This window comes from Podarcis raffonei, chromosome 14 (assembly GCF_027172205.1).
Source record: "Podarcis raffonei isolate rPodRaf1 chromosome 14, rPodRaf1.pri, whole genome shotgun sequence".
NCBI classification, from domain to species: Eukaryota; Metazoa; Chordata; class Lepidosauria; order Squamata; family Lacertidae; genus Podarcis; species Podarcis raffonei.
In genome coordinates, this window is record NC_070615.1 from 46467303 (window position 1) to 46491323 (window position 24021).

The following is a 24021-nucleotide window of genomic DNA, read 5'->3' on the forward strand; positions in this document are numbered from 1 at the left end:
AGTCAAGCCCACCATTCCCTGGCCACTGCTGCCACCGCTGTGGCACACCCCTGTGCATCCTCACCTTTGCACCGTGCATGAATTGGCATCTCTTCTAAGGGACGTTGCATGCGTTGTTGGACAGAGCATGAGCACCTTGTTGCATGTCACTTCCAGTGTTGTCAGGGTGCTACTATGTGTGTGTCTCCAAGTTGAAAGGACTCCTCCTTTCTTTCACCCGTGTACTGAAGATATTCCAAGCGCTTCCTTTCACTCTGTCTTCTCAAACCCACCTGAGATGTCAACCTGAGCTTCCTAGCCCCCTTGCTGAATTACTGTACCATACCTGCACACTGTACCATATCAATTGTGACTTTGCTTCATAAGTCTCCAGAACCTGTGGCCCTCCAAGACTGCAACTCCTATCTCCCAGGACTGTTGGGTGAGACTGATGGGCGATAGGGTCCAGCAATTTCTGGATGGACACAGGTTCCCCACCCACTGCTCTTCTGAGCCAGTAACTAGGATACCTTATCAGGAATGCATTAGGAGTGCCTCTGTGTGGCAAATCATGCTAGGCAACTAGCCTGACCACCACAACCAGCATTTCACTTGTAGGGTGCAGCTTTAGAATGTGTTTTAGGGACCCGTCTCAGTTCATAAAGGACAACAGTAAGGACTCCAACAGGCCTGGTGTCAGGTCTCTGCAAGGACCAGGCTCCACTGGTCAGGGTTTGCAATTAGGCTGTCGATCTAGTTGGGCCAGAAGCAAGTACATTGTGCCAAACAAGCAAGGGTCAATATCCAAGGCAGCAGATGATGGCCAGAAGCAAGATTGTAGCAGGACATGCTACCTTGGCAAGAAACCTAGAGGGTACAAAGCAGCCCAGTGGTTTCAGCACCATGGAGAGCTCCAAATAAGCATTGTGCTCCAGTGAAACCTAGGACTGAATTGAAGCCTTTTATTCCTCCAAAGTCAGATCACCCTTCCCATGCTCTACACCTTCCTTGAGGAACAGACTCCTTTAAATGAGGAAAGCTTCTAGCTTGGATTCTTGCACCTTCTCCTTCTAGGTAATTTTTTCCAGACTCGTGAAGGATGACAGTTCCTAGGGATATGGGGGCTGGAGACGTAGGCTCCAAGAGTGCATTCTCTAGGAATCTCAATTCAAACCCCCCTCATTTGTCTAGCTCAAGCCTAGTCATGGTTTTGGGGGCTGGGTTGGTTTCCAGCGCCTCTTCCTCTAGTGCTGCTGGTTCAACAGAGGTGGCCAGCCCATCATCTTCTGAGCTATGGCCTTGAGAGCTCCTTTTGGCCCCTGAGCCTGCATTTCCTGTGTTAGAACTACCCAGAATCCTTGCCATACCCAGGATTCCATTGCCAGAAGTTCAGCAAAAGGGTCTCCAAAATGTGAAAGTTTGAGAGCCATCACTGTAATCCAGGTATACAGCTCACAGGACTGGGCTTCAAGATTGTCCGTATTTGGGCAGTACTCACAGTGATGATTCTTCTTTCATCAGGCTTTTGGAAACTGGTGCGTTAATAGAGTTCAGTCGTTGTCACCTGTCTTTGTTTCAGTCTTTGCATGATGCACAAGAAAAGCTATTTCTGCCATGTGGTCCTCCCCCATGGACAACTGCATTCCTGTTTTTACATAAACATCCAAAGCCTTGCTTTTGACATGGAGGCCAGTAGGATTAGCCAGGCTAGCAGCACACAGTCCGCCTGTCTGCTCAGAGCAGATTTATGAGACTCTGGCAAATAACGTTGAGAGCTAGAATCCACCCAGCCAGAAAAAGAAAAAAAACATTTGCTTTCTACTTTGCTTTCAGATTGCTTGGCTGGGAGAAACATGGGTGACCCTGGTCAAAAGACATTTGAAACGTCCTTTTTAGCCATCCAGAGAGGACTGGGGGAGATTAATAGCTGAAGGGTCACCAGCCAATCTGGTTTCCTTTTGATCTGATTATTTAAGCTGGTACATTCTGATCCGGTTGTCTTTTGCATCAGCAAAACAATCTGCAGCACTAACGTCAGCTGGAAAGCACTCGAAAGGTCAAGGGCCGGGGACCACAGCCGCAAGGGCAGCTCAAGGAGTTTGCTTGTTTCTTGAAAGAATCTTTGCTTTTGCTCTTTAGCTGAAAATGTTCCCAGAAATGGTTTGCAGGTCACTTTTTTAAAAAATAAAAGATGACAGTGCCTTCCTCCTGAAAAAAAAGATACAAAAGGAAAAAGCAATGAAGAGGGAAGAGGAAAACAATAAACTCAGGCCCCAGTTCTTGCAGTTCTTATAATGACCCAATGTGAATCTTATGCCTCATTGTTTTTCTTTATATGTTTGGCTGCTTCCGCATCTTCCAGCTCTCAAGATCCATAGTATTTCTTTATTACCAACAGCATTTAGATGCCACCCAATGGCGATTGGGCATCTTCCAGGCCGTAATGGACATGGGTGGCTATTAAAAAGGATTGTAGAAAATCAGGAGAAGGCTATGGAGGCTATTCTCTGCCTCCAGAGCCAGCAGTGCTTCTGGAAACCACAGGAGGGGAAAGTTGTTCTTGCACCAAGGCCCTGCTTGTGGCATGGCATCTAGTTGGCCACTAGCCTGATATAGCAGGCTCTTCTTGAATTCTTAATAAAAGCTACCAAGAAAAACCCAGTATTGATCATAAAATATTTTTAAGCATACAAAGTGGAACATAAAAAATTCATAATATAAAAAAAAGATTCTGCATCAGAACATACCTCCACAGAAAATTATGCTGCACCCCTGATAGTAGTTCTCCTATGACTCAGATGCACGTCTCGTATTCCCCAGGAGACATGAATTGAGTATTGAAGTCCCAGCTCTGTGCAACTCCCTCCTGGCTGAGATCAAACAGGCCCCCTTCCCTGTTTTTGTTCTTGCACTTGATGAATACTTTTTAAATTTCAGCAGGCATTTTAAGTACCGTATTTACTCAAGCCAAATGCACCATCGAATCTAATGCACACCTTAATTTTCACAACGTAATTTGGCCAAAAAAAAGGTGAGCATTTGATACGAGTAAATACAGTAAAAATAATAATCCTGATTTGCGACTTCAAAGTGCTGTGTAGGGCTGTTTAAAAGCCCTTTTGCAAACAGGCCCGACCTCCAAAGATGCCCATGGGAAGCCCACAATCAGAACATGAGCACAATAGTACCCTTCTACTCACAATCTCCCACAGCTGAGATTCAGAGGAATTTTGCTTTCTGATCCTGGAGGTAGCATACAGCCATCGTGACTATTAGCTCTTGATAGTCTTATCCTTCGTGAATCCAGCAAGGCAAGTGCTATGTTTTTTAAAACAAAAACAAAAAAACAGATGGGTCTGGGGATGGCTGAGTGTCTCTTCTTAAAACCAACACAAGAAGCAAACTTCACAAGAAGATCTGTGTTTTTATTTTTAAAAAAAAGAAAATAACAACACAGAAGAAAGATCTCAGAAGATTTGCACCAACCCTGACCAATCTGTGATTTTTGAACAGGGCAACCCTGAGACCTTCTCCCCCTATGCAATAATTCTGGAGTATGACAGAGACGTGCTTAATTTCTTTGTGGGTGGCGTATTTCTCCAAAATACTTTGCTGTTCCTTGTCTCCCTTACGTGGTGGGCTTGAGACATTCCATTTCTCCCTGAACCTCTCAGCTGTATCCCCCTCAAGAAAAAAAAAGGCATTTGAGTCATTGAATACACCCACCTGCAGGGAAATCATGTGGCTGTCCCTACCAGCATGCCTTGCACCCCAAAATACAGAGGACAGCGCTAATGGCTGTGTATTCCATTGCCTCTTTCTGCAGAAGCCCAGCGGCGGCCATACTATGCTAATTACTCGCCTGCCCGGAAGTACATTCACATGCTCTGCACCAGTCACTACCTAGACCTTTTCATCACCTTCATCATCGGAGTCAATGTCATCACCATGTCAATGGAGCATTTCAACCAACCCAAGGTATGGACAGCACTCCTTCCTTCCTTCTTTCTTTCTTTCTTTCTTTCTTTCTTCCTTCCTTCCTTCCTTCCTTCCTTCCTTCCTTTAATTTTATAATTCTTCTGTTTCAAATTTCCCACATTTATACATTAACCAATACAACAATACATTGATCATTGACTGCCCTGCCCTTCCATGGTTCCTTTTGGTTATCTTCTAATCACTCCATCTATCCCGCCCACCTTTCACATTTTATCTCTACTTATTTTATACTGCTGGATTTACTGTAATCCTGCTAACGTTTTGACCTGTTTACAATAATTCTTCAAGGACAACATGACTTTCTTGAGTGCTAGAGCACTTCCTTTGCATGCAGAAGATCCCAATTCCCAGGCTCTCTCATTCAGCAAGTATTTCAGATAGCAAGGCTCTTTTAGTGGGTGCTTACTGCCAGTGAGAATACAGAGGGTGTGGAGATCTTTTCAGCCTGAGGATCGCCTTACCTCCTGAGCAACCTTTCAGGGACCGCATGCCAGGGGTGCGCAGAGGCAGAAGCAAAAGTGGGTGGAGCAACTCGTGTGAATTTTACCTTTGTGCTGCAGGAACTGGCCTGTGACTCCCTGGAAGGCTGCCCAGAAGAGAATGAGAAAGCTTTCCCACTCTGATTGACCCTAACATCTAGTTCGGCCTGTGCAGGGTCAGGGGGAAAGAGCTGGACTCGTTGCGCATGTGCATTCTGTGTGTGGGAAGTTAAATATTGCAGGGAACACCTCCGTAACACCTGCTTTTGATTCCTCGCAGTCGCTGGATGAAGCACTGAAATACTGCAACTACGTCTTCACCATTGTCTTTGTGTTTGAAGCTGTGATGAAACTGGTAGCATTTGGGTTTCGGAGATTCTTCAAAGACAGGTTAGAAGCTTTATTCCATTCTAGACTGGAGGGGGGGGGATGCCTAACATCAATTTACAAATGGCTGACATTGACTCTGCTCCCCCGAGGAATAGCCCCACTGATCCTCTGCGACCAGTTCCAGTCAGGCTGGCAGACAGCCATCCTGAACACCCTTCAGAAACTGGGTTTTGCCCCTCAAGCCCTTCTAATCCTGGGGTTGGGCCAGACAAAAGCTACAGTCAGGCAAAGAATCATAGACACTGACAGTCAACAGGACTGCTCAAGGTGCCCCAACTATAAAATTGGAGAAATTGAGAGAAATATAGCCGCACCGGCAGCATATCTCTTCTTTCTCATATCTAAAAATGCAAGAAGGGCCTTTACACTTGCCAGAAGCTCAGCTCTGCCCTCACCAGTCCGGGAAGGAGCCTTTGAAAAAGTCCCATATGCTCAGAGACTTTGCGCCTGTTCATTGGGGGATATAGGAAGCTCAGAGCACTTGTTCTTTAGATGTCCCTTTTATGAAGAGGCACATAGTCAGACCATTGATCCCCTACTGGTGAGGCTCGCTGACCTCCTGGAAAAGCAAAAATTTGACCTTTTCCTGTTAGGCAAAGATCAGAAGATGACTCAGATGGTCGCCAGATTCTGTGTACAGATCTGTAGGCACAGACCATCTCCCAACTCAAACTAGTTTGTTAAGAAAATCCCAAAACTCGGTTCCATGGGTGACTCTGGGTCAGCTCTCTGTGGTAGTTTATCTTAAAGTTTTAAGTGTCTATACGCTTATCGCATTTATAAATTTTAAATTTATTGTTCTACATTGTATTAATTGTTTGTTTTCCTTCTGTGACTGTACCCCCAAGTGTGTTTTATAAGCTGGTCTCCGACCGTAATACAGTGGTGCCCCGCAAGACGAATGCCTCGCAAGATGGAAAACCCGCTAGACGAAAGGGTTTTCCGTTTTGGAGGTGCTTCGCAAAACGAATTTCCTATGGGCTTGCTTCGCAAGACGAAAATGTCTTGCGAGTTCCTTCAGGGTTTTTTCCTCCCCCCCCCCTTTTTCCCAAGCCGCTAAGCCGCTTATCAGCTGATCGCTAAGCCGCTTATCAGCTGATCCGCTAAGCCGCTTAACAGCTGATCCGCTAAGCCGCTAAGCCACTTATCAGCTGATCCGCTAAGCCCGCTAAGCCGCTAATAGCACTAATCCGCTAAGCCGCTAATGGGCTTGCTTCGCAAGACGATAAAACCGCAAGACGAAGAGAATCGCGGAACGGATTCTTTTCGTCTTGCGAGGCACCACTGTAAATTATCTATCTATCTATCTATCTATCTATCTATCTATCTGGAGGGGGGGAGCTCCAGAGCATTGCCTGTGGCCCAAACTGGGTACAGGTGGGAACAAATAGGGCAGTTTTGTTTGTTGGACGAGCATCAACTGGCACACATGAGTGCTTGAGCAAACAGCCAACCCACAGTCTTGGATTCAGTTTGGTTGACCATTAATTCTAACAATATTATTAAATTTATTATTTATATCCCACACATCTAGCTGGATTGCCCCAGCCACTCTGGGCGGCTTCCAGCAAAATATAAAAACACATTAAAACATCAAACATTAAAAACTTCCCTGTACAACGGGGCTTTTTTCAGATGTCTCCTAAAAGTTGTATAGTTATTTATCTCCTTGACATCTGATGGAAGGGTGTTCTGCAGGGCAGGTGCCACCACCAAGAAGGCCCTCTGCTTGGTTCCCTGTAACTTCACTTCTGGCAGTGAGGGAACCGCCAGAAGGCCCTCGGAGCTGGACCTCAGTGTCCGGGCTGACATTGTTGCTGATGAAGTCATAGAAACATAGAATCATTGGATTGAAAGGCACCTCAAGAGTCATCTAAAGTCCACCCACTAGATGAAAAATGGGTATGCTTGTTTTACACCAGGAGTGGGCTGCTTGTCTATTTTTGTGTGGCCCTTGGGGTAATTTTGAAAGCTCCCTGTGGGCAATCAGTTTGGACCCTTGGCAAGAGTGACAGAGAGGAAGTGAGAGAGATGCCAGGAAAAACAGATAGAAAGTGGTAATAGAAAGAGGCAGGAGGTATATATTTGTTTGCACCCATGTTATATTGGGATACTTTTCTATTCATCAAGGTGTTGGGTGCTTATTAAGACTAGAAATCTACCTTGCAGTTCTGCAAATCTCAACTCTTATTACCACCTGTTATTCTGCCTTCCCATGTCTACCCTCTTAGATGGAACCAACTGGACCTTGCCATTGTTCTGCTGTCAATCATGGGCATCACACTGGAGGAGATTGAGATGAACGCCGCGCTGCCCATCAACCCCACCATCATACGCATCATGAGGGTGCTCAGAATTGCTAGAGGTAAATCTGGGGTCTGGTGAGGTGCTCCTATGAGTATAGGAAGCCAGCCGGGGTCTGTTTACAGTGTAAGCCCTGCAGAGTTTAATGGGACTTACTCCCAGGTAGACGTGTATAGGATTGGAGCCTTCGGCCCATACTGTCTACTCCAGGGTTGGGGCAGCTGTGGCCCTCCAGCTGTTGCTGCACTCTGACTCCCATCAGCCCCAGACAGAATATGGCGAGTGGTCTGGGATGTCTAACTGCTTCTGGAGGACTAGCAGGGCTACTTGTCAGAGGACAACCCTTTCTTCACGGAAGGAATGTGCTCTACCACCAAGCTCCCTAAAACAGGGGTGGCAGATCCCAGATCAATCACCATATTCTTTCTGGGGCTGATGGGAGCTATAGACATGTCCTCAGTCAGAGGGTGTACCCCGGAGGCAGCTTTTCAGATGACTACTTTGCCTGACTGATAAACACATCGCCCTGGGTAGGAAAATAATGATGATGATGATGATGATGATGATGATGATGATGATGATGATGATAATTTATTTATACCCTGCCCATCTGGCTGAGTTTCCCCAGCCACTCTGGGCAGCTTTCAACAAAATATTAAAATACAGTAATGCATCAAACATTAAAAGCTTCCCTAAACAGGGCTGCCTTCAGATGCCTTCTAAAAGTCTGGTAGTTGTTGTTCTCTTTGGCATATGGTGGAAGAGCATTTATTATTTATTATTTATACCCCGCCCATCTGGCTGAGTTTCCCCTGCCACTCTGGGCGGCTCCCAATCAAATGTTAAAAACAGTACAGCATTAAATATTAAAAACTTCCCTGAACAGGGCTGCCTTCAGATGTCTTTTAAAGATAGGATAGCTGCGTATTTCCTTGACATCTGAAGGGAGGGTGTTCCACAGGGCGGGCGCCACTACCGAGAAGGCCCTCTGCCTGGTTGCCTGTAACCTCACTTCTCGCAATGAGGGAACCGCCAGAAGGCCCTCGGAGCTGGACCTCAGTGTCCGGGCTGAACGATGGGGGTGGAGACACTCCTTCAGGTATACAGGGCCGAGGCCTTTTAGGGCTTTAAAGGTCAGCACCAACACTTTGAAATAGCACAGCACTGACTACCAGCCCTGGCGTCCAAGGTGGTTCTCTCCCATCTGTTATTTCCTCGGACAGAATTAGCCTTCTTCACTTTTAGTGGAATTGTTAGGGAACTTAAAGTGAGCCCTGCTGGGCAGGACCAAAGGCAGGGTATCTGGTCCAGCATCCCATCCCCAACGATGACCAGCTAGATATTCCCAGGGTGCTTTACAAGCAGAGCATGAACGCAGCAGGCCTGCACCATGGTTTGTCTAGGGCATCTTCTTCTTTAAGGTACACTTGAAGAACAATGGAGGCTCCATTGTTTGTTGATCCCTTTGTTTTCCCTTCTAGTACTGAAGCTGCTCAAAATGGCCACAGGGATGCGGGCACTGCTGGACACGGTGGTCCAAGCCCTCCCGCAGGTAAGCCTGCCAGCACCAGAATGAACCGGCTTTGGTTTGTTTTTCTCTCTCTGGGAATGTGGGTTTGTGGGGTCTTTCCCCCCCAAAAAAGGGGGGACCACCTGAACAGCATTTTCTAAAACTGTAGACCAGGAACTTCCATAAGAACAGAACTGGAAAGTTGTGCAGCAATTCCATAACAATGGGTTTAAATGCCACTATTGTGTAAAAATGATGACCCATAACCCTTTGGTCATTGTCATAGACTGGCTGGATGTAGATAAGTGGTGGGGTTTAGATTTAGAATATGAATAATGCACTGATAAAAAGAGACAGCATTACTCTCAGGTTTTTTGCATGCTCAGACCCGGAAACCTCCCCCCTAAATAAATTCACATTTGACTCAAATTTTGGTTTTGGTTTTTGGCAGAATTTAGTCCACAACTTTATTGATTACAGAAAGTGACTGGTTGCATAGGCTCTGGTTCGACTAGCTCCCTGCCATGCAGGTAGCACTGACCCAGGATTCCAGCATAGGTCAGCCAAGGGTGAACACCTGGATAAGCAGAAAGCTGGGAACAGGCCATCTCCACCACCCAAATATCCCCCTGGACTCAGCCACAGGCACAACCCCCTCTCAGGGGTTGACCAAACCATCAAGTCCCTGGATTCCTTTAACGGAATACCCTTCACATAGGGATGGCGAGAGCATTCTCCCATCCCTATCACCTGAACCAGAGCCTATCCGCAACCTTAAAAGTTGTGACGATTTGCTACGCGGCAGGCAAAACCCAAATGGCACCAGCCAATCAGCCAAGTGGGGAAAATTCCTGCCGTGCCCCTGTCCCAACAGACAACACACGACGGCATAGCAAGGTCAAGCGCGAAGCCCTAAAAATAGGGAGAGGTGGGCGGGTTTTCCGAATGCACACGCCGAAAGAGGAAGCTCTGGGTCACGTGCATGAGCATAAATAGGTCCCTCGAACCGTTTGGACTGCGTCCCATTGGCCAGATTCCACCCAGCTTCGAGGGACCTACCCATTGGGTGTTGTGGCTGACCAATCGTACCCACCCACAACATAGGGTGTCGGTTTTCAGGTCTCACCACAATACATGCCCTCTTTAAGGGAGGACCCAATTTCTTAAAAAAAAATCTCTCTAAATGTCTTTCCCCTGCCCCAAAAAAACTGACTGAAATGTGTCCTCGAATTCTTGCAAGTACTCAGCAAGAGACATTTAAACCAATGAGGAGTCATGCTCTTGTAAGAGCTGTGCTTTTAGGAACAGCTTCATGTGAAGGTCTCACTGGACGCCTCTCTTCCTGCCTAGCTGCTGGAATGTGGCTAAGCTGCATCTGTTTCCAGGGACCCTGGGAAATCCAATTTTCCCAGGGGCCCCAAGTCCTTTATATGAACATCAAGCCTCCCCTGGTGTGGAGTTCACCCATCCCTAGTTTGGAAATGAGGGTGGAACATACATTATCCCGCCTGCCCTGACCACCACAGCAGCTTAATATATGTAAATCAGACGGTATGTGTACTTTGCATCATTTAAACTGGGTGCGGATTTTCTCAGGATTGAATTTTGATTCTTATTTTTTATTCCATCAAGCTCAGAATGCACTTAGTTGTGCCCAAGGCAGATTTCACCCTGACTTTGCAGACTTGGAATCAGGGAAAAAATCATCTCCCCCGCCCCCCTTATGTGCCGCTGCTAAAGAGTCATATTTTCAAGCCGGCTCTCCGCCCATCTCTTCAGCTGATCGTTCCCAGTGGGAAGCCAGCCATTTGTGGCTTTCTGCAGTGAACCAGAAGGCAGAGGAGCAAGGGATGGTGATTATTTGTGATAGGATAATACCCACTTGCATAATTTTCCAGAGCCGCGTCAGATGGCAAGCAGAACAGGAGCCGACTTGGGGATTATTTTCCCCACTGTAGGCCTGATCCTGGCAGCAAGGGGCCCCTTTTGCACATGCGTCCAGCAACCTGGGAGCCTCTTTGACCTGTTACGGTCTCACATCTGCAGGTCCACATATGCAAATAAGGGATTGAAAGTGACGTTCAGTGATTGGATAGTTACAGAAAATGGTTGCTGTTGCGTTCTAGTGGAGCTCTATATAAGCAGGCTGGCTGAACCCTTCAGTTCAGTTCTGTTCTGGCCTGTGAATAAACAAGAGCTGTTTGAAGAGAGATCGCTGTGTCGTCTGATATGTTCACCCATAACTTAACAGGTTGACTGCATGCAGACATGAGTCTGGTTTGGAAAGAGAGTTTCCTTTCCTCATAACTACTGTGTGCGGGAGCAGAAAGTTCAGTGTGACCAAGAGACAGAAACACCAGAATGACTGGCCTTTGATATGCAATGGTTCCTCTCTACTTGCACACACACACACCCCACTTGCCTGACCCTTCTTTAACTGTCTTCTCTTCCAGGTAGGGAATCTCGGCCTACTCTTTATGCTCCTCTTTTTCATCTATGCTGCCCTGGGAGTGGAGTTGTTTGGAAAGTTAGGTGAGTTATTTCCCCTTCCTTCCCTATCTCTCCCTCTCTCTCTCTCCCATTTTTCCTATTTTGCTCTTGCTGACTATGTAGATGTGGCAATCTGACTGTCTAGTTTTGCTCAACCTTAGGTCCCCTGATTTTGTTGGACTACAACACCCATCATCCCTAACTAGCAGGACCAGTGGTCAAGGATAATGGGAGTTGTAGTCCAACAACATCTGGGGACCCAAGGCTGAGATTAGCTGATCTAAAGCAAGAATGGGGAACCTGTGGCTCTCCAGATATTGCTGGACCACAGCTCCCATCATCCCTGGCCATTGGCTGCCCTGCTTGAGGCTGTTGGGAGATGGAGTCTGACAAATACCCTTTTTTTCAAGGAATGTGAATGAAAGTACTGTACACTGTGCTTAGATTCATTTCGTTTTGTTGGGGGGTTTTGTAGGGGTCTCAGGCTCCAAGGCAGGAATCAGGGGAAGATAGCAGGAGGTTTGGCAACAAGAGAGCAGGAACCTAAGGGAATGGGGTAACTGTGCCCCTGAAGGACCAGGTGCGCAGCCTGGGAGTCATTCTGGACTCACAGCTGTCCATGGAGGTGCAGGTCAATTCTGTGTCCAGGGCAGCTGTTTATCAGCTCCATGTGGTACACAGGCTGAGACCCTACCTGCCCACAGACTGTCTCGCCAGAGTGGTGCATGCTTTAGTTATCTCTCGCTTGGACTACTGCAACGTGCTCTATGTGGGGCTACCTTTGAAGGTGACACAGAACAACAACTAATCCAGAATGTGGCAGCTAGACTGGTGACTGGGAGCGGCCACCAAGACCACATAACACCGGTCTTGAAAGACCTACACTGGTTCCCAGTATGTTTCCGAGCACAATTCAAAGTGTTGGTGCTGACCTTGAAAGCCCTAAACAGCCTTGGTCCAGTGTACCTGAAGGAGTGTCTCCACTCCCATCATTCACTGAGGTCCAGCTCCGAGGGCCTTCTGGCGGTTCCCTCACTGCAAGAAGCCAAGTTACAGGGAACCAGGCAGAGGGCCTTCTCGGTAGTGGCACCCGCCCTGTGGAACGCCCTCCCACCAGATGTTAAAGAGAAAAACAACTACCAGACTATCAGAAAACATCTGAAGGCAGCCCTATTTAGGGAAGCTTTTAACGTTTAACAGACTATTGTATTTTAATATTCTGATGGAAGCCGCCCAGAGTGGCTGAGGAAACCCAGCCAGATGGGCGGTGTATAAATAAATTATTATTATTATTATTATTATTATTATTATTATTATTAGGGTCGTGGCTCAGTGGTAGGACATCTGCTTTGCATGCAGGTCCCCAGTTCACTCCCTGGCATCTCCAGGTAAGGCTGGAGATTGCCCCCTGCCTGAAACCCTGGACAGCCACTGCCAATCAGTGTAGGCAATGTTGAGCTAGATGGAGCAATGGGTCTGGTTCAGTGTAGGACAGCTTCCTATGCTCTCTGTCTCCACTGAAGAGACAAGTTGCTTAGACTGAGAAGCAAACTCTGTGGCTGGGACTTTATAGAGCTAGTAAGTCAGAATTGGCCTTTTGGGGTTACAGGGGATGGAGTGCTCAGGCAAGCCAGTCCTGCAGTCTAGTAAAAGGTAAAGGGGACCCCTGACCATTAGGTCCAGTCGTGACCGACTCTGGGGTTGCAGCGCTCATCTTGCTTTAATGGCTGAGGGAGCCGGCGTACAGCTTCCAGGTCATGTGGCCAGCATGACTAAGCCGCTTCTGGTGAACCAGAGCAGTGCACGGAAACACCGTTTACCTTCCCACCAGAGTGGTACTTATTTATCTACTTGCATTTTGACATGCTTTCGAACTGCTAGGTTGGCAGGAGCAGGGACCGAGCAACAGGAGCTCACCCTGTCGCGGGGATTCAAACCGCGACCTTCTGATCAGCAAGCCCTAGGCTCAGTGGTTTAACCCACAGCGCCACCCGCGTCCCCCTGCAGTCTAGAGGGTGCTCTAAATGCCAAGCTCAGTCAGCCAGGCTTACAAGGAGGAGAAAGCTCTTGCCAGCACATCCTTTGTCTTTAAAACGCCACGCAGAGTTAGCTTAGCTGGGTGGAGCAACGGTCAGCTTGTTCCAACACTCACACTCTGGCTCAGTTTTGGCTTCACTCCCTTTCCCTCGCAGACTGCAGCGAGGACAACCCTTGCGAGGGCTTGAGCCGGCATGCGACCTTCAACAACTTTGGCATGGCCTTCCTCACCCTCTTCAGGGTGTCAACGGGAGACAACTGGAACGGGATCATGAAGGTAAGGAAAAGCCCTCCGTGTCGTTTTCCCCCAACTGGTTCATTTCTGGGTACCACAGTTTGACATCACCGTGAGAATTGGTTCAGGGTCACCACAGGATTCAGCCATCAGAGTTATCGTTGTCACTTTTTCTCAATTTATATGCCCCGGAAGTCGGATGGAATCTGTTCCAGAAGTTGGTTTGACTTCCAAAATGCTTGGAAACCAAAGCGCAGCTTCTGATTGGCTGCAGGAAGCTCCTGCAGCCAATTGGAAGCCGCGTAAGGCCCGTCAGACATTCGGCTTCCAAAAATAGTTCACAAACCGTAATGGTCACTTCCGGGTTTGCGGCATTTGGGAGCCAAAACGTTCGAGAACTAAGCTGTTCGAAAACCAAGGTATGACTGTACTGCTTACATACCAAAATGGCTTCTGAGCGGCTTACAAGTACAAAATCAGTTTTAGAATCTGTGCCCAATATAACAATTCCACCAAAACATTAAACACATCCATAATTAAAATTTACAATAATTGCAAGAACATAAGAAGAGCCTACCGGATCAGGCCCATCTAGTCTAGTATCCTGTTCTCACTGTGGCCAAGCAGGATCTGACCACAGTTTCCCCCTTCTGCAGTTTCCATCAACTGGTATTCAGAAGCATAACTTCCTTCAGCTGTGGAGGCAGAACATAGCAATCATGGCTAGTAGCCTGTTAAAGCAAGCTGGTCAAAAAGCATAGCAATTAAAGACGCTAAAATAGAAATTAATATACCGTATTTTTCGCTCTATAAGACTCACCAGACCACAAGATGCACCTAGTTTTTGAAGGAAGAAAACAAGAAAAAAAATATTCTGAATCCCAGAAGCCAGAACAGCAAGAGGGATCGCTGTGTAGCGAAAGCAGTGATCCCTCTTGCTGTTCTGGCTTCTGGGATAGCTGTGAACCTGCATTCACTCCATAAGATGCACACACATTTCCCCTTACTTTTTAGGAGGGAAAAAGTGAGTCTTATAGAGCAAAAAATACGGTAATTAGATCAGGAAGCAATGCTTGCAGAAACCGGAGTGTCTTCAAGAGCCGGTGGTATGCTATGCCAATACTGATGGGATGGCTCATATTTCAACAGAAAGGGCATTCTGTCTAAGGTGAGAAAGAAGTGAATGTATTGTTCCTGATTTAGTTTCATTGGCTCCCAGGTAGTTTTCAGTCCTGATTCAGAGTGCTGGTTGCATTGATCTTCTTCTTTGGCGATCACTCATAGCTGAGTAAGATTGTCTTCCATAAACACGGTTTTAAAAGTGGGTCTATAAGGGGACTTCAGGAGGCGGCGCCATCGGCAATGGCGGATTCCCTCTAGACCGGAGGGAGAAGCTCCGCAGAAATCGGGTCTTGCCGCTGCGGCGAAGCGGGGACCCTTTCGAAAATCACAGGCGGGTGAAGCCTGTGACCGTGGGACTCGGCGGGCACCTAAAGCGCCCCCCCAATCTGCAAGGAAATCCCGAGAGGGGCTCCGGAGCGGAACAGGGTTGATCGGCGCGGTGCTGTGAGTCAATCGCTACTTTTGTGGAGTGAAGCCGCGCAGCTGTTGCCGGAGAGCGCTGACCTTTTTTCCTGTGACAATTCGGATATCAAACAACAACCCGTGAGTAGGGCAAGCTCTATGATTGGAAGCTAAAAGAAAATTAAGGTTTAATTTGGCACTGAAGCGGGAAGGTGTAAAAAGGAGTCCACCTTCCGGTTTGTATAAAGATCAAAGCAAAGACTGTTTAAGCCAAGATCGGGAGAGTTGCGTTAAAAGATCCTAAAAATCCAAACGTCAAATTAAAGGATCCCCTCTCTGAATTTGAGGAGAGGGAGGAATGAAGGGAGTATTTTCTGCTCATAAAAAACGGAAAGGAGTGAGAAGATAAGGGGAAAAGGAACATAAGATCATCACTCAACTCTAGGGAACGGACTGCCAAGATTAAATACAATTGTTGCACTGAGAGTCGCACTATTTATGGACAATGTAACCCTTTGACAGTTAACTCTACAATGTAACTTTTTTCACTGTTAACTCTGCAAGGGAGATATATTGGACTTGAGAAGGCTATCCTTTTTGCTGAGGGGGGGCTTTTAAGAAGTTGGTAAGACATTCTATTGCAATTTTAATTGACTGTTACTGTGTCCCCCTAGAGGCCTACTGAAAGTGCTACAACAGGCTGGGGAATTTTCCATTCATAAACAGTCTGGGAAACTTCCACTGTAAAAACAAGTCTGATCGTGGGAGCGACCTTGACTCTTATACAAAAGTGTTATGGATGAACAAAAGACAACAAGATCGGGCAAGGTCAGACATCAACAGACCAGTGCAATTCCACAGCAACGCAGAGCTTCTGCATCCGGTCCCTCTGTACCACAAGGGGAAGACTCAGCACAAGCAGTGTCAAAAGGTATGATAGCGGAAGAAGGATTTGCTTCAGTTTTAAACAAAATTTATGAATCTTTGGATAAATTAAGCAAACAAGTTACTGAAGCGTCAAATAAAATTGACCAAAACACTGCAAGTATTAACAATTTGGGGCAGAAGGTGAATTTGAATACAGAATCCATTGAAAGGTTGCTGCAAGAATCTGCGTCAAATCAAAAGATAGCTCAAGAAGCAAAATAAAAAGCAGTGGCAGTAGAGGAAAAGATAACACCGATATGTAAACAGCTTGGAGACCATCAGACACAGCTTGGGGCCCACCAGTCGATTTTGTCTATGATTGAACTGAAAGAGAAGCAGACCAATTTGAGAATTAGAGTGGTGCCTGAACTTGAGAAAGACAGTTTAAGTGACTTTTTAACACAGGAATTTGCAGACTTTTGGAAACTGGATGATAGGCAAGATTTTAAGATTGTAAGTGCCTTTAGACTTGGAAGAGGAGGGAGAAAGAACAGGGTGAGAGACTGTTTGATTACCCTTCAATCAAAAGAGGAAAGAGATAAAATATTGAGTCTGCACTATCAGAATAGTTTGGAAATAAATGATATAAGAGTGGAGATATTTAAGGACATTCCGAAATACCTTCTGGACCTTAGGTCTAATTACAGAGATCTGGTGGCCCTGTTGAAAGGAAATAGAACCCTCTTCAGGTGGGAATTCCCCAAGGTTTATCTTTCGCCTTTAAAGGTAAAAAGTTTAAACTTAGATCTGTGGAGGACAAAGAAAAATTTCTGAGAGACTACGGAGAAGACTTGCAAAAAGGAGTTGAAGAAGAGCCAAGAGCCATCGAACCAGGAATACTAGACAAAGTATCACTACCTGTGGGATTGGACAAGCTAGAGAAAGTGATACCACCGTCAGAACAAGAGAACTTATTGGGTGCAGTTGGAGGTACAGTAAAGTAAATACATCATGTCTCTGCAACTGCTAAGCTGGATTATTCATGGACTTAATTCCCCGGAAAAGAGGGAAAAAGTGTTTCATTTATTGAAAAAAGAACAATTGGATTTGATTTGTTTACAGAAAACACATGTGAAACGGTTACACAGTTTATTTCATCAGACAAGGTCAAAAGGCGAGGAGTAGTTATTTATGCAAAAGAGAGTCTAACACCGAAATTCGTTTTCAAAGATGACCAAGGAAGATATCTTGCAATTGAAATTCAAACACAAGGAGAGAAATTTTTGATAGTAGGAGTATATGCACCGAATGATGGGAAATCAGAATTTTTTAAGAAGTTGCATGAGACTTTGTTAGATTATATGGATTACAACATTATTTTGATGGGAGATATGAATGGAGTGGTATCTACAAATATGGACAAGTCGCAGAGACAGGTAGTTACTAAAGATGGCAGACTACCAAAAACTTTTTTTGAACTGACTGATAATATGGATTTGATTGACACTTGGAGAACTAGAAATCCCTTGGGAAGAGAGGGAACCTTCTTTTCTGAAGCTAAAATGACATGGACAAGAATTGACCAAATTTGGTTAACTAGAGGACTGGCACCTAAGATCTGGAAAGTAGAAATCTGCCCAAAAACGTGCTCCGACCATAATGCCGTGAAACTGGAGATGAAACTAACACCAACTGGTTCCTTCAGATGGAGGATGAATGACACCTTATTTAGAGATCAAGAGGTTATTAAGAAGGCCCAAAAAACCTTGACAGACTATTTTGAGATAAATTTGAACACTACTGTCGAAAAAAGAGTAATCTGGAACGCAAGTAAAGCAGTTATGAGGGGGTTTCTGATTCAACAGAATTCGATAAAGAAGAGAGCCCAAAATGAGAAAAAAGAAAAAATTCTGGAAAAAATAAAAGAGGGCGAGAAGAAATTGAGAGTGAAACCAAATTCACAAGAGATTCTGAGAGAAATAAAGTTACATCAAGTGCAATATATGAAGATGATGAACCAGGAAATAGAATGGAAAATTAAACAAATGAGACAAAGGACTTTTGAATCGGCTAATAAATGTGGGAAATTGCTTGCTTGGCAGATGAAAAAAAGACAAAAGTTCAATACCATTACTAATTTGGAAGTGGAAGGAAAGAATATTCAGAATCCAGTGGAAATTAGAAAATGCTTCCAGAGGTACTTTAAACAGTTATATACACAAGGGCCTCAGAAAGAAATTGACATAGACCAATTTTTGAAAATAAATGGATTACAAAAAATCACTCAAGAAAATAAGACAATGTTGAACTACAAAATTACAGAACAGGAGGTTGAAGGTGCCATTCAGAACATGCAGTTGGGCAAATCTCCAGGGCCGGATGGCTTAACCTCAAAATATTATAGAACTTTGAAGGATGGATAATTCAACCATTAAAGGAGGTTTGCAATGAAATTTTGGAGGGGGGGAAAAGCGCCAGAGTCGTGGAAAGAAGCATATATTACACTTATTCCGAAAACTGAGTCTGAAAAGACACAACTCAAGAACTACTGACCCATATCCCTGCTTAATGTGGATTACAAAATATTTGCTGACATTTTGGCTAAAAGATTTAAAAAAAGTATTAGTGGAGGAGATACATAAGGACCAAGCTGGTTTTCTCCCAGGCAGACATTTGTCTGACAATACGAGGAATATAATTAATATTTTGGAAAAGTTACAAGTGGACATTAACACTAAAGCAGTTTTAATTTTTGTGGATGCGGAGAAAGCCTTTGATAATATTTCTTGGAGTTTTATGAAGAAAAATCTTCAGGGGATGGGGGTTGGTCAAGGATTTGAGAATGGTATAAGTGCAATTTATTCAGAACAAAAAGCGAAACTAATAGTTAATAATGTGGTGACAGAGGAATTTAAGATAGAGAAAGGGACACGACAAGGTTGCCCAATTTCCCCATTGCTCTTCATTTCGGTTCTGGAGGTTTTGTTAAATATGATTAGAAGGGACCATTCAATTAAAGGGATAAAGGTCGGAGCTAAACAATATAAGTTGAAAGCCTTTGCAGATGACTTAGTATTGACTTTAGAGGAGCCAGAATCTAGTACTAAAAGAGTGTTAGAACTGATTCAAGAATTTGGTCATGTGGCAGGATTCAAGTTAAATAAGTTAAAAACTAAAGTCCTTGAGAAAAATTTAACACCGATTGAGAAAGAGAAGTTTCAGAAAGAGACGGGTTTAAGAAAGTGAAATACCTGGGAATTAATATGACAGCTAAAAATGGGAATTTATTTAAAGACAATTATGAAAAATGTTGGTCAGAAGTGAAAAAGGATTTGGAAATATGGTCAAATTTGAAGCTTTCCTTGTTGGGACGAATTGCTGCGATAAAGATGAATGTATTGCCAAGAATGTTGTTTTTGTTTCAATCATTGCAAATTTTGGACAAAATGGACTGTTTCAAGAAGTGGCAGAAATATATTTCCAGATTTGTCTGGCAGGGCAAGAAGCCTAGAATAAAATTTAAAATATTAACTGATGCAAAGGAAAGAGGTGGATTTGCCCTGCCAAACATTAAACTTTACTATGAATCAGCAGCACTTTGCTGGCTGAAAGAGTGGCTACTTCTTGAGAACACAGACATTTTGGACTTAGAAGGTTTTAACAATGTGTTTGGGTGGCATGCATATTTGTGGCATGACAAGGTTAAAGCACATAAGGCATTTAAAAACCATATTGTCAGGAAAGCACTGTTTAATGTCTGGATAAGATACAAAGACTTATTTGAAAATAAAACCCCAAGGTGGTTGTCACCGATGGAGGCTAAGGCTCAGAAAAAGACCAATATGGAGGCCAACTGGCCAAAATATTGGGAAATTTTGGAACAAGAAGGAGACAAACTGAAATTGCAGAGTTTCGAGAAGCTAAAAGATGAAGTGCGAGACTGGCTTCATTATTATCAAATAAGAGAGGTATATAATTTAGATTTAAAAATTGGCTTCCAGGTGGAAAAATCAAAGTTGGAGACAGAATTGTTAGAACCCAAAACTAAGATATTATCAAGAATGTATAATTTGCTGTTATAATGGAATACTCAAGATGAAACGGTTAAATCTGCTATGATTAAATGGGCACAGGATGTTGGCATAACATTATGTTTGCTGACTGGGAACAGTTGTGGACCACGGGTATGAAATTTACGACATGCAATGCCTTAAGAGAGAATATTATGAAAATGATATACAGGTGGTACATGACCCCAGTCAAGCTTGCAAAAATCTACCATTTGCCCGATAATAAATGTTGGAAATGTAAATAAACTGAAGGTATGTTCTTTCACCTTTGGTGGACGTGCCCAAGGATTAAGGCTTTCTGGGAAATGATATATAATGAACTGAAAAAGGTATTTAAATATACCTTCTTGAAGAAACCAGAGGCCTTTCTTCTGGGCATCGTCTGCCGATTGGTGCCAAAGAAGGACAGAACTTTTTTTATGTACGCTACAACAGCAGCAAGGATATTGATTGCAAAGTATTGGAAGACACAAGAACTACCCACTTTGGAAGAATGGCAGATGAAGGTGATGGACTGCCAATATGGGATTGGCAGAAATGACTGGCAGAATCCGAGACCTGGGAGAAGAGTCGGTGGAGGAAGATTGGAAGAAATGTAAAGATTATCTGCAGAAATACTGTAAAATTAATGAATGTTAGAATGATGTTGGATTGAAAATAAGTGGTGTTGGCAATAAGAGTAATAAGAATATGTAAATATGGATTGATAAATGGATGAAAATATATTGTTATAATAGGTGAAGACCAGAAGTTAAGATAAATGAAAGAAGGCAAGGATTTGCTGAAGCAATTATATAAATGGGAATACAAAAAGGGGAGGTGTGAGGAAGTCAAGAAAATAAGCAAATGAGTTTAAAAATTTTGAAAATTGAATTTGCTCTTAAACTTTTTTCTTTTTTTAGCTATTTTTTTTGTTTTTATATGTATTTTCTATCTGTATTTTTTTTCCTGAGTTTTTCTACATTCTGTATGTATTTTTTTTTTAATTGTAATTTTTTGTTTGTAATTTTTTTACTTGCAAATTTATGTGTTTTTTCTTTTTTCTTTCTTTTTTGAAAAATGCTTAATAAATATCTTATAAAAAATAAAATAAAAGTGGGTCTATAAGTGACTGTGGAGGTCGATTCTGGATCCACACATCCTTCCACAGGGGGGACATAGGTTTCCGGGCAGGAGTTGATCATGGTGAGGGTTTGCCAAGCATTCTTTTATCTTAGCACATTTCTCCCTTTCATCCTGAGTTCGAGCATCTTCAAAGCCCATGACACCTTTGGTAAAGGCTGTTCTCCAATTGGAGCGCTCACAGGCCAGTGTTTTCCAGTTGTCGGTGTTTACAGTGGTACCTCAGGTTAAGAACTTAATTCGTTCCAGAGGTCCATTCTTAACCTGAAACTGTTCTTAACCTGAAGCAGCACTTTAGCTAATGGGGCCTCCTGCTGCTGCCGCGCCGCCGGAGCACGATTTCTGTTCTCATCCTGAAGCAAAGTTCTTAACCTGAAGCACTATTTCTGGGTTAGCGGAGTCTGTAACCTGAAGCGTATGTAACCTGAAGTACCACTGTGTACTACTTTTTTTTTAAGATTTGCCTTGAGAGAGTCTTTAAACCTCTTTTGTTGATCACTGGCATTACGCTTTCCATTTTTAAGTTGGGAATAGAGTAGTTGCTTTGGGAGACGATAATCAGGCATTGCACAACATGACCAGTCCAATGAAGTTGATGTTGAAGAATCATTGCTTCGATACTGGTGATCCTCGCTTCTTCCAGTACACTGGCATTAGCAGCCTTCACCAACCAGGTGTCTTCCAGATGTTCTGGACTACAACTTCTATCACCCCCAGCCAGCACTTGTTGTTGTTGTTTAGTTGTTTAGTCGTGTCCGACTCTTCGTGACCCCATGGACCAGAGCACGCCAGGCACTCCTGTCTTCCACTTCCCCCCGCAGTTTGGTCAAACTCATGCTGGTAGCTTCGAGAACACTGTCCAACCATCTCGTCCTCTGTCATCCCCTTCTCCTTGTGCCCTCCATCTTTCCCAACGTCAGGGTCTTTTCCAGGGAGTCTTCTCTTCTCATGAGGCAGCCAAAGTATTGGAGCCTCAGCTTCAGGATCTGTCCTTCCAGTGAGCATTCAGGGCTGATTTCCTTCAGAATAGATAGGTTTGATCTTCTTACAGTCCATGGGACTCTCAAGAGTCTCCTCCAGCACCAGAATTCAAAAGCATCAATTCTTTGGTGATCAGCCTTCTTTATGGTCCAGCTCTTACTTCCATATGAGGGGCCCACCTTGGTTTGATGCAGCAAAACTGCCCTTACAGGATTTCCTTATGTCTTTGCCTTTCCCCAGGACACGCTCCGGGAATGCCACAGGGACGACAAACACTGCCTCAGCTACCTGCCGATCATCTCCCCGGTTTACTTCGTCACCTTCGTCCTCATCGCCCAGTTCGTCCTGGTCAACGTGGTGGTGGCTGTCCTGATGAAGCACTTGGAGGAAAGCAACAAGGAGGCCAAGGAGGATGCTGAGATGGATGCCGAGATCGAGCTGGAGATGTCCAGGGGGGTCAACACTCCAGTCAGAGTCCCCGATGGCGGCCAGGGCACTTCTAAGCCAGGGTCGCCCCTCCTGCTGAAGCATCCTGCACTGGTAAAGCGAAAAATGGAACAATGGGCAAGATTTCTAAAAGCTCCTTCTAGAGCAGCCTTTCTCAACCTGTGGGTCCCCAGATGTTGTTGGATTACAACTCCCATCATCCCTGAGCTCTGGCCTTGCTAGCTAGGGGTGATGGGAGTTGTAGTCCAACAACATGAGAGCCAGTGTGGTGTAGTGGTTAAGAGTGGTGGACTCATAATCTGGTGAACCGGGTTCGCGTCCCTGCTCTTCCACATGCAGCTGCTGGGTGACCTTGGGCCAGTTGCACTTCTTTGAAGTCTCTCAGCCCCACTCACCTCACAGAGTGTTTGTTGTGGGGGAGGAAGGGAAAGGAGAATGTTAGCCACTTTGAGACTCCTAAAGGTAGTGATAAAGCGGGATATCAAATCCAAATCCAAACATCTGGGGAACCACAGGTTTAGAACCGCTCTAGAGGGTGTGGGGAGTTGGAGGCTGGGCCTGGGGTAAGTTTGGAGCACAAATCAACTGGATCATTTCCACCTGTGACCCTGACCACCATTCCTGGTTGTCATGCCAGATTTATATCAATAACATTTGCCCGCAGTGTCGTTTGTAAGAACACTGTGTTGTATTCAACTAATCTTCACTTGAGTAGCTCCAGCGAAATGAAGTTAGTGACTTTAAGACATTCCACCACCTCCAATGGATGGATGGAGGTGAGGCAAGCAGTCCCATCCTGACATACAACACCAGTGACATGGCCAATTGTTTCGGCTGCTGTTTTCAAAAGCTGTAAGTGAAAAGTGTTTGTCACACTTCAGTGTGACGCCTCTCTCCCAGGGATCACCGCTGCATAATTTTTTAGGGTTTTGTTTGAGGAGTCCCAGCAGAACCAACCCAAGATGGGAAATGCGATTCGTTGGTGGCACTCATATCCAATCAACTGGGAAGCTTTCCTGGGCGAGCACCACTGAAATTCATTTTCTTTATTCATTTACCATTTTTCAGTTCCATTCCTCCCCAATAAGTTGTGTACCTTGCTCCCTCCGTCCATCTAGTCTAGTCTCCCAACTGCCCCATGAGGTAGTCTAGGTTGCGAGACAGTGACCGGCCCAAGCTTACCCTCTGGGGGTTTGTCCCCAGCTCTCCCTGGTCCTAAGCGCTACATTACACAAACTCTCATATGTGGGAGAACGTTGTACCATGCCCCATCCTGCAGACATGATCTGCCTGCCCCGACTCTGCTGCTCTTAATGGCTCTTTTGATAGCCCTGATAGATTTTAGAAGTTCAGGGACATGCAATTCCCCTTGCCTGTTGTCCTCGCAACAACCCTGTGAGGTAGGTTAGGCTGAGAGAGTTTGACCTGCTCGGCATCCCCCAGTGAGTAAGGATTTGAACCCAGGACTCCCCAGTCTTAGTCCAGTGCTCTGTCCACTAGGCACCACTGGCCCCCGAAGCCTGACCAACGGCGAAGGGAGTCTGTCCCACAAAATTCACTTCCACTCTCTGGGCCGCTGCCTGGAGA

The 24021-nt window shown here is 45.0% G+C and overlaps 1 protein-coding gene across 3 annotated transcripts in view; it reads left to right on the forward strand.

The window, feature by feature from the left end:
- The window catches only part of CACNA1H (calcium voltage-gated channel subunit alpha1 H), a 385850-nt gene that overhangs the window by 346225 nt on the left and 15604 nt on the right, over window positions 1-24021 (forward strand). For all 3 annotated transcript variants that reach the window (XM_053365819.1, XM_053365821.1, XM_053365820.1), the window contains exons 26-32: window positions 3806-3957; window positions 4738-4847; window positions 7079-7212; window positions 8633-8703; window positions 11115-11193; window positions 13344-13465; window positions 22228-22527. In XM_053365819.1, coding sequence (XP_053221794.1) covers window positions 3806-3957; window positions 4738-4847; window positions 7079-7212; window positions 8633-8703; window positions 11115-11193; window positions 13344-13465; window positions 22228-22527 — 968 coding nt within the window. The remainder of the gene's footprint in view (window positions 1-3805; window positions 3958-4737; window positions 4848-7078; window positions 7213-8632; window positions 8704-11114; window positions 11194-13343; window positions 13466-22227; window positions 22528-24021) is intronic.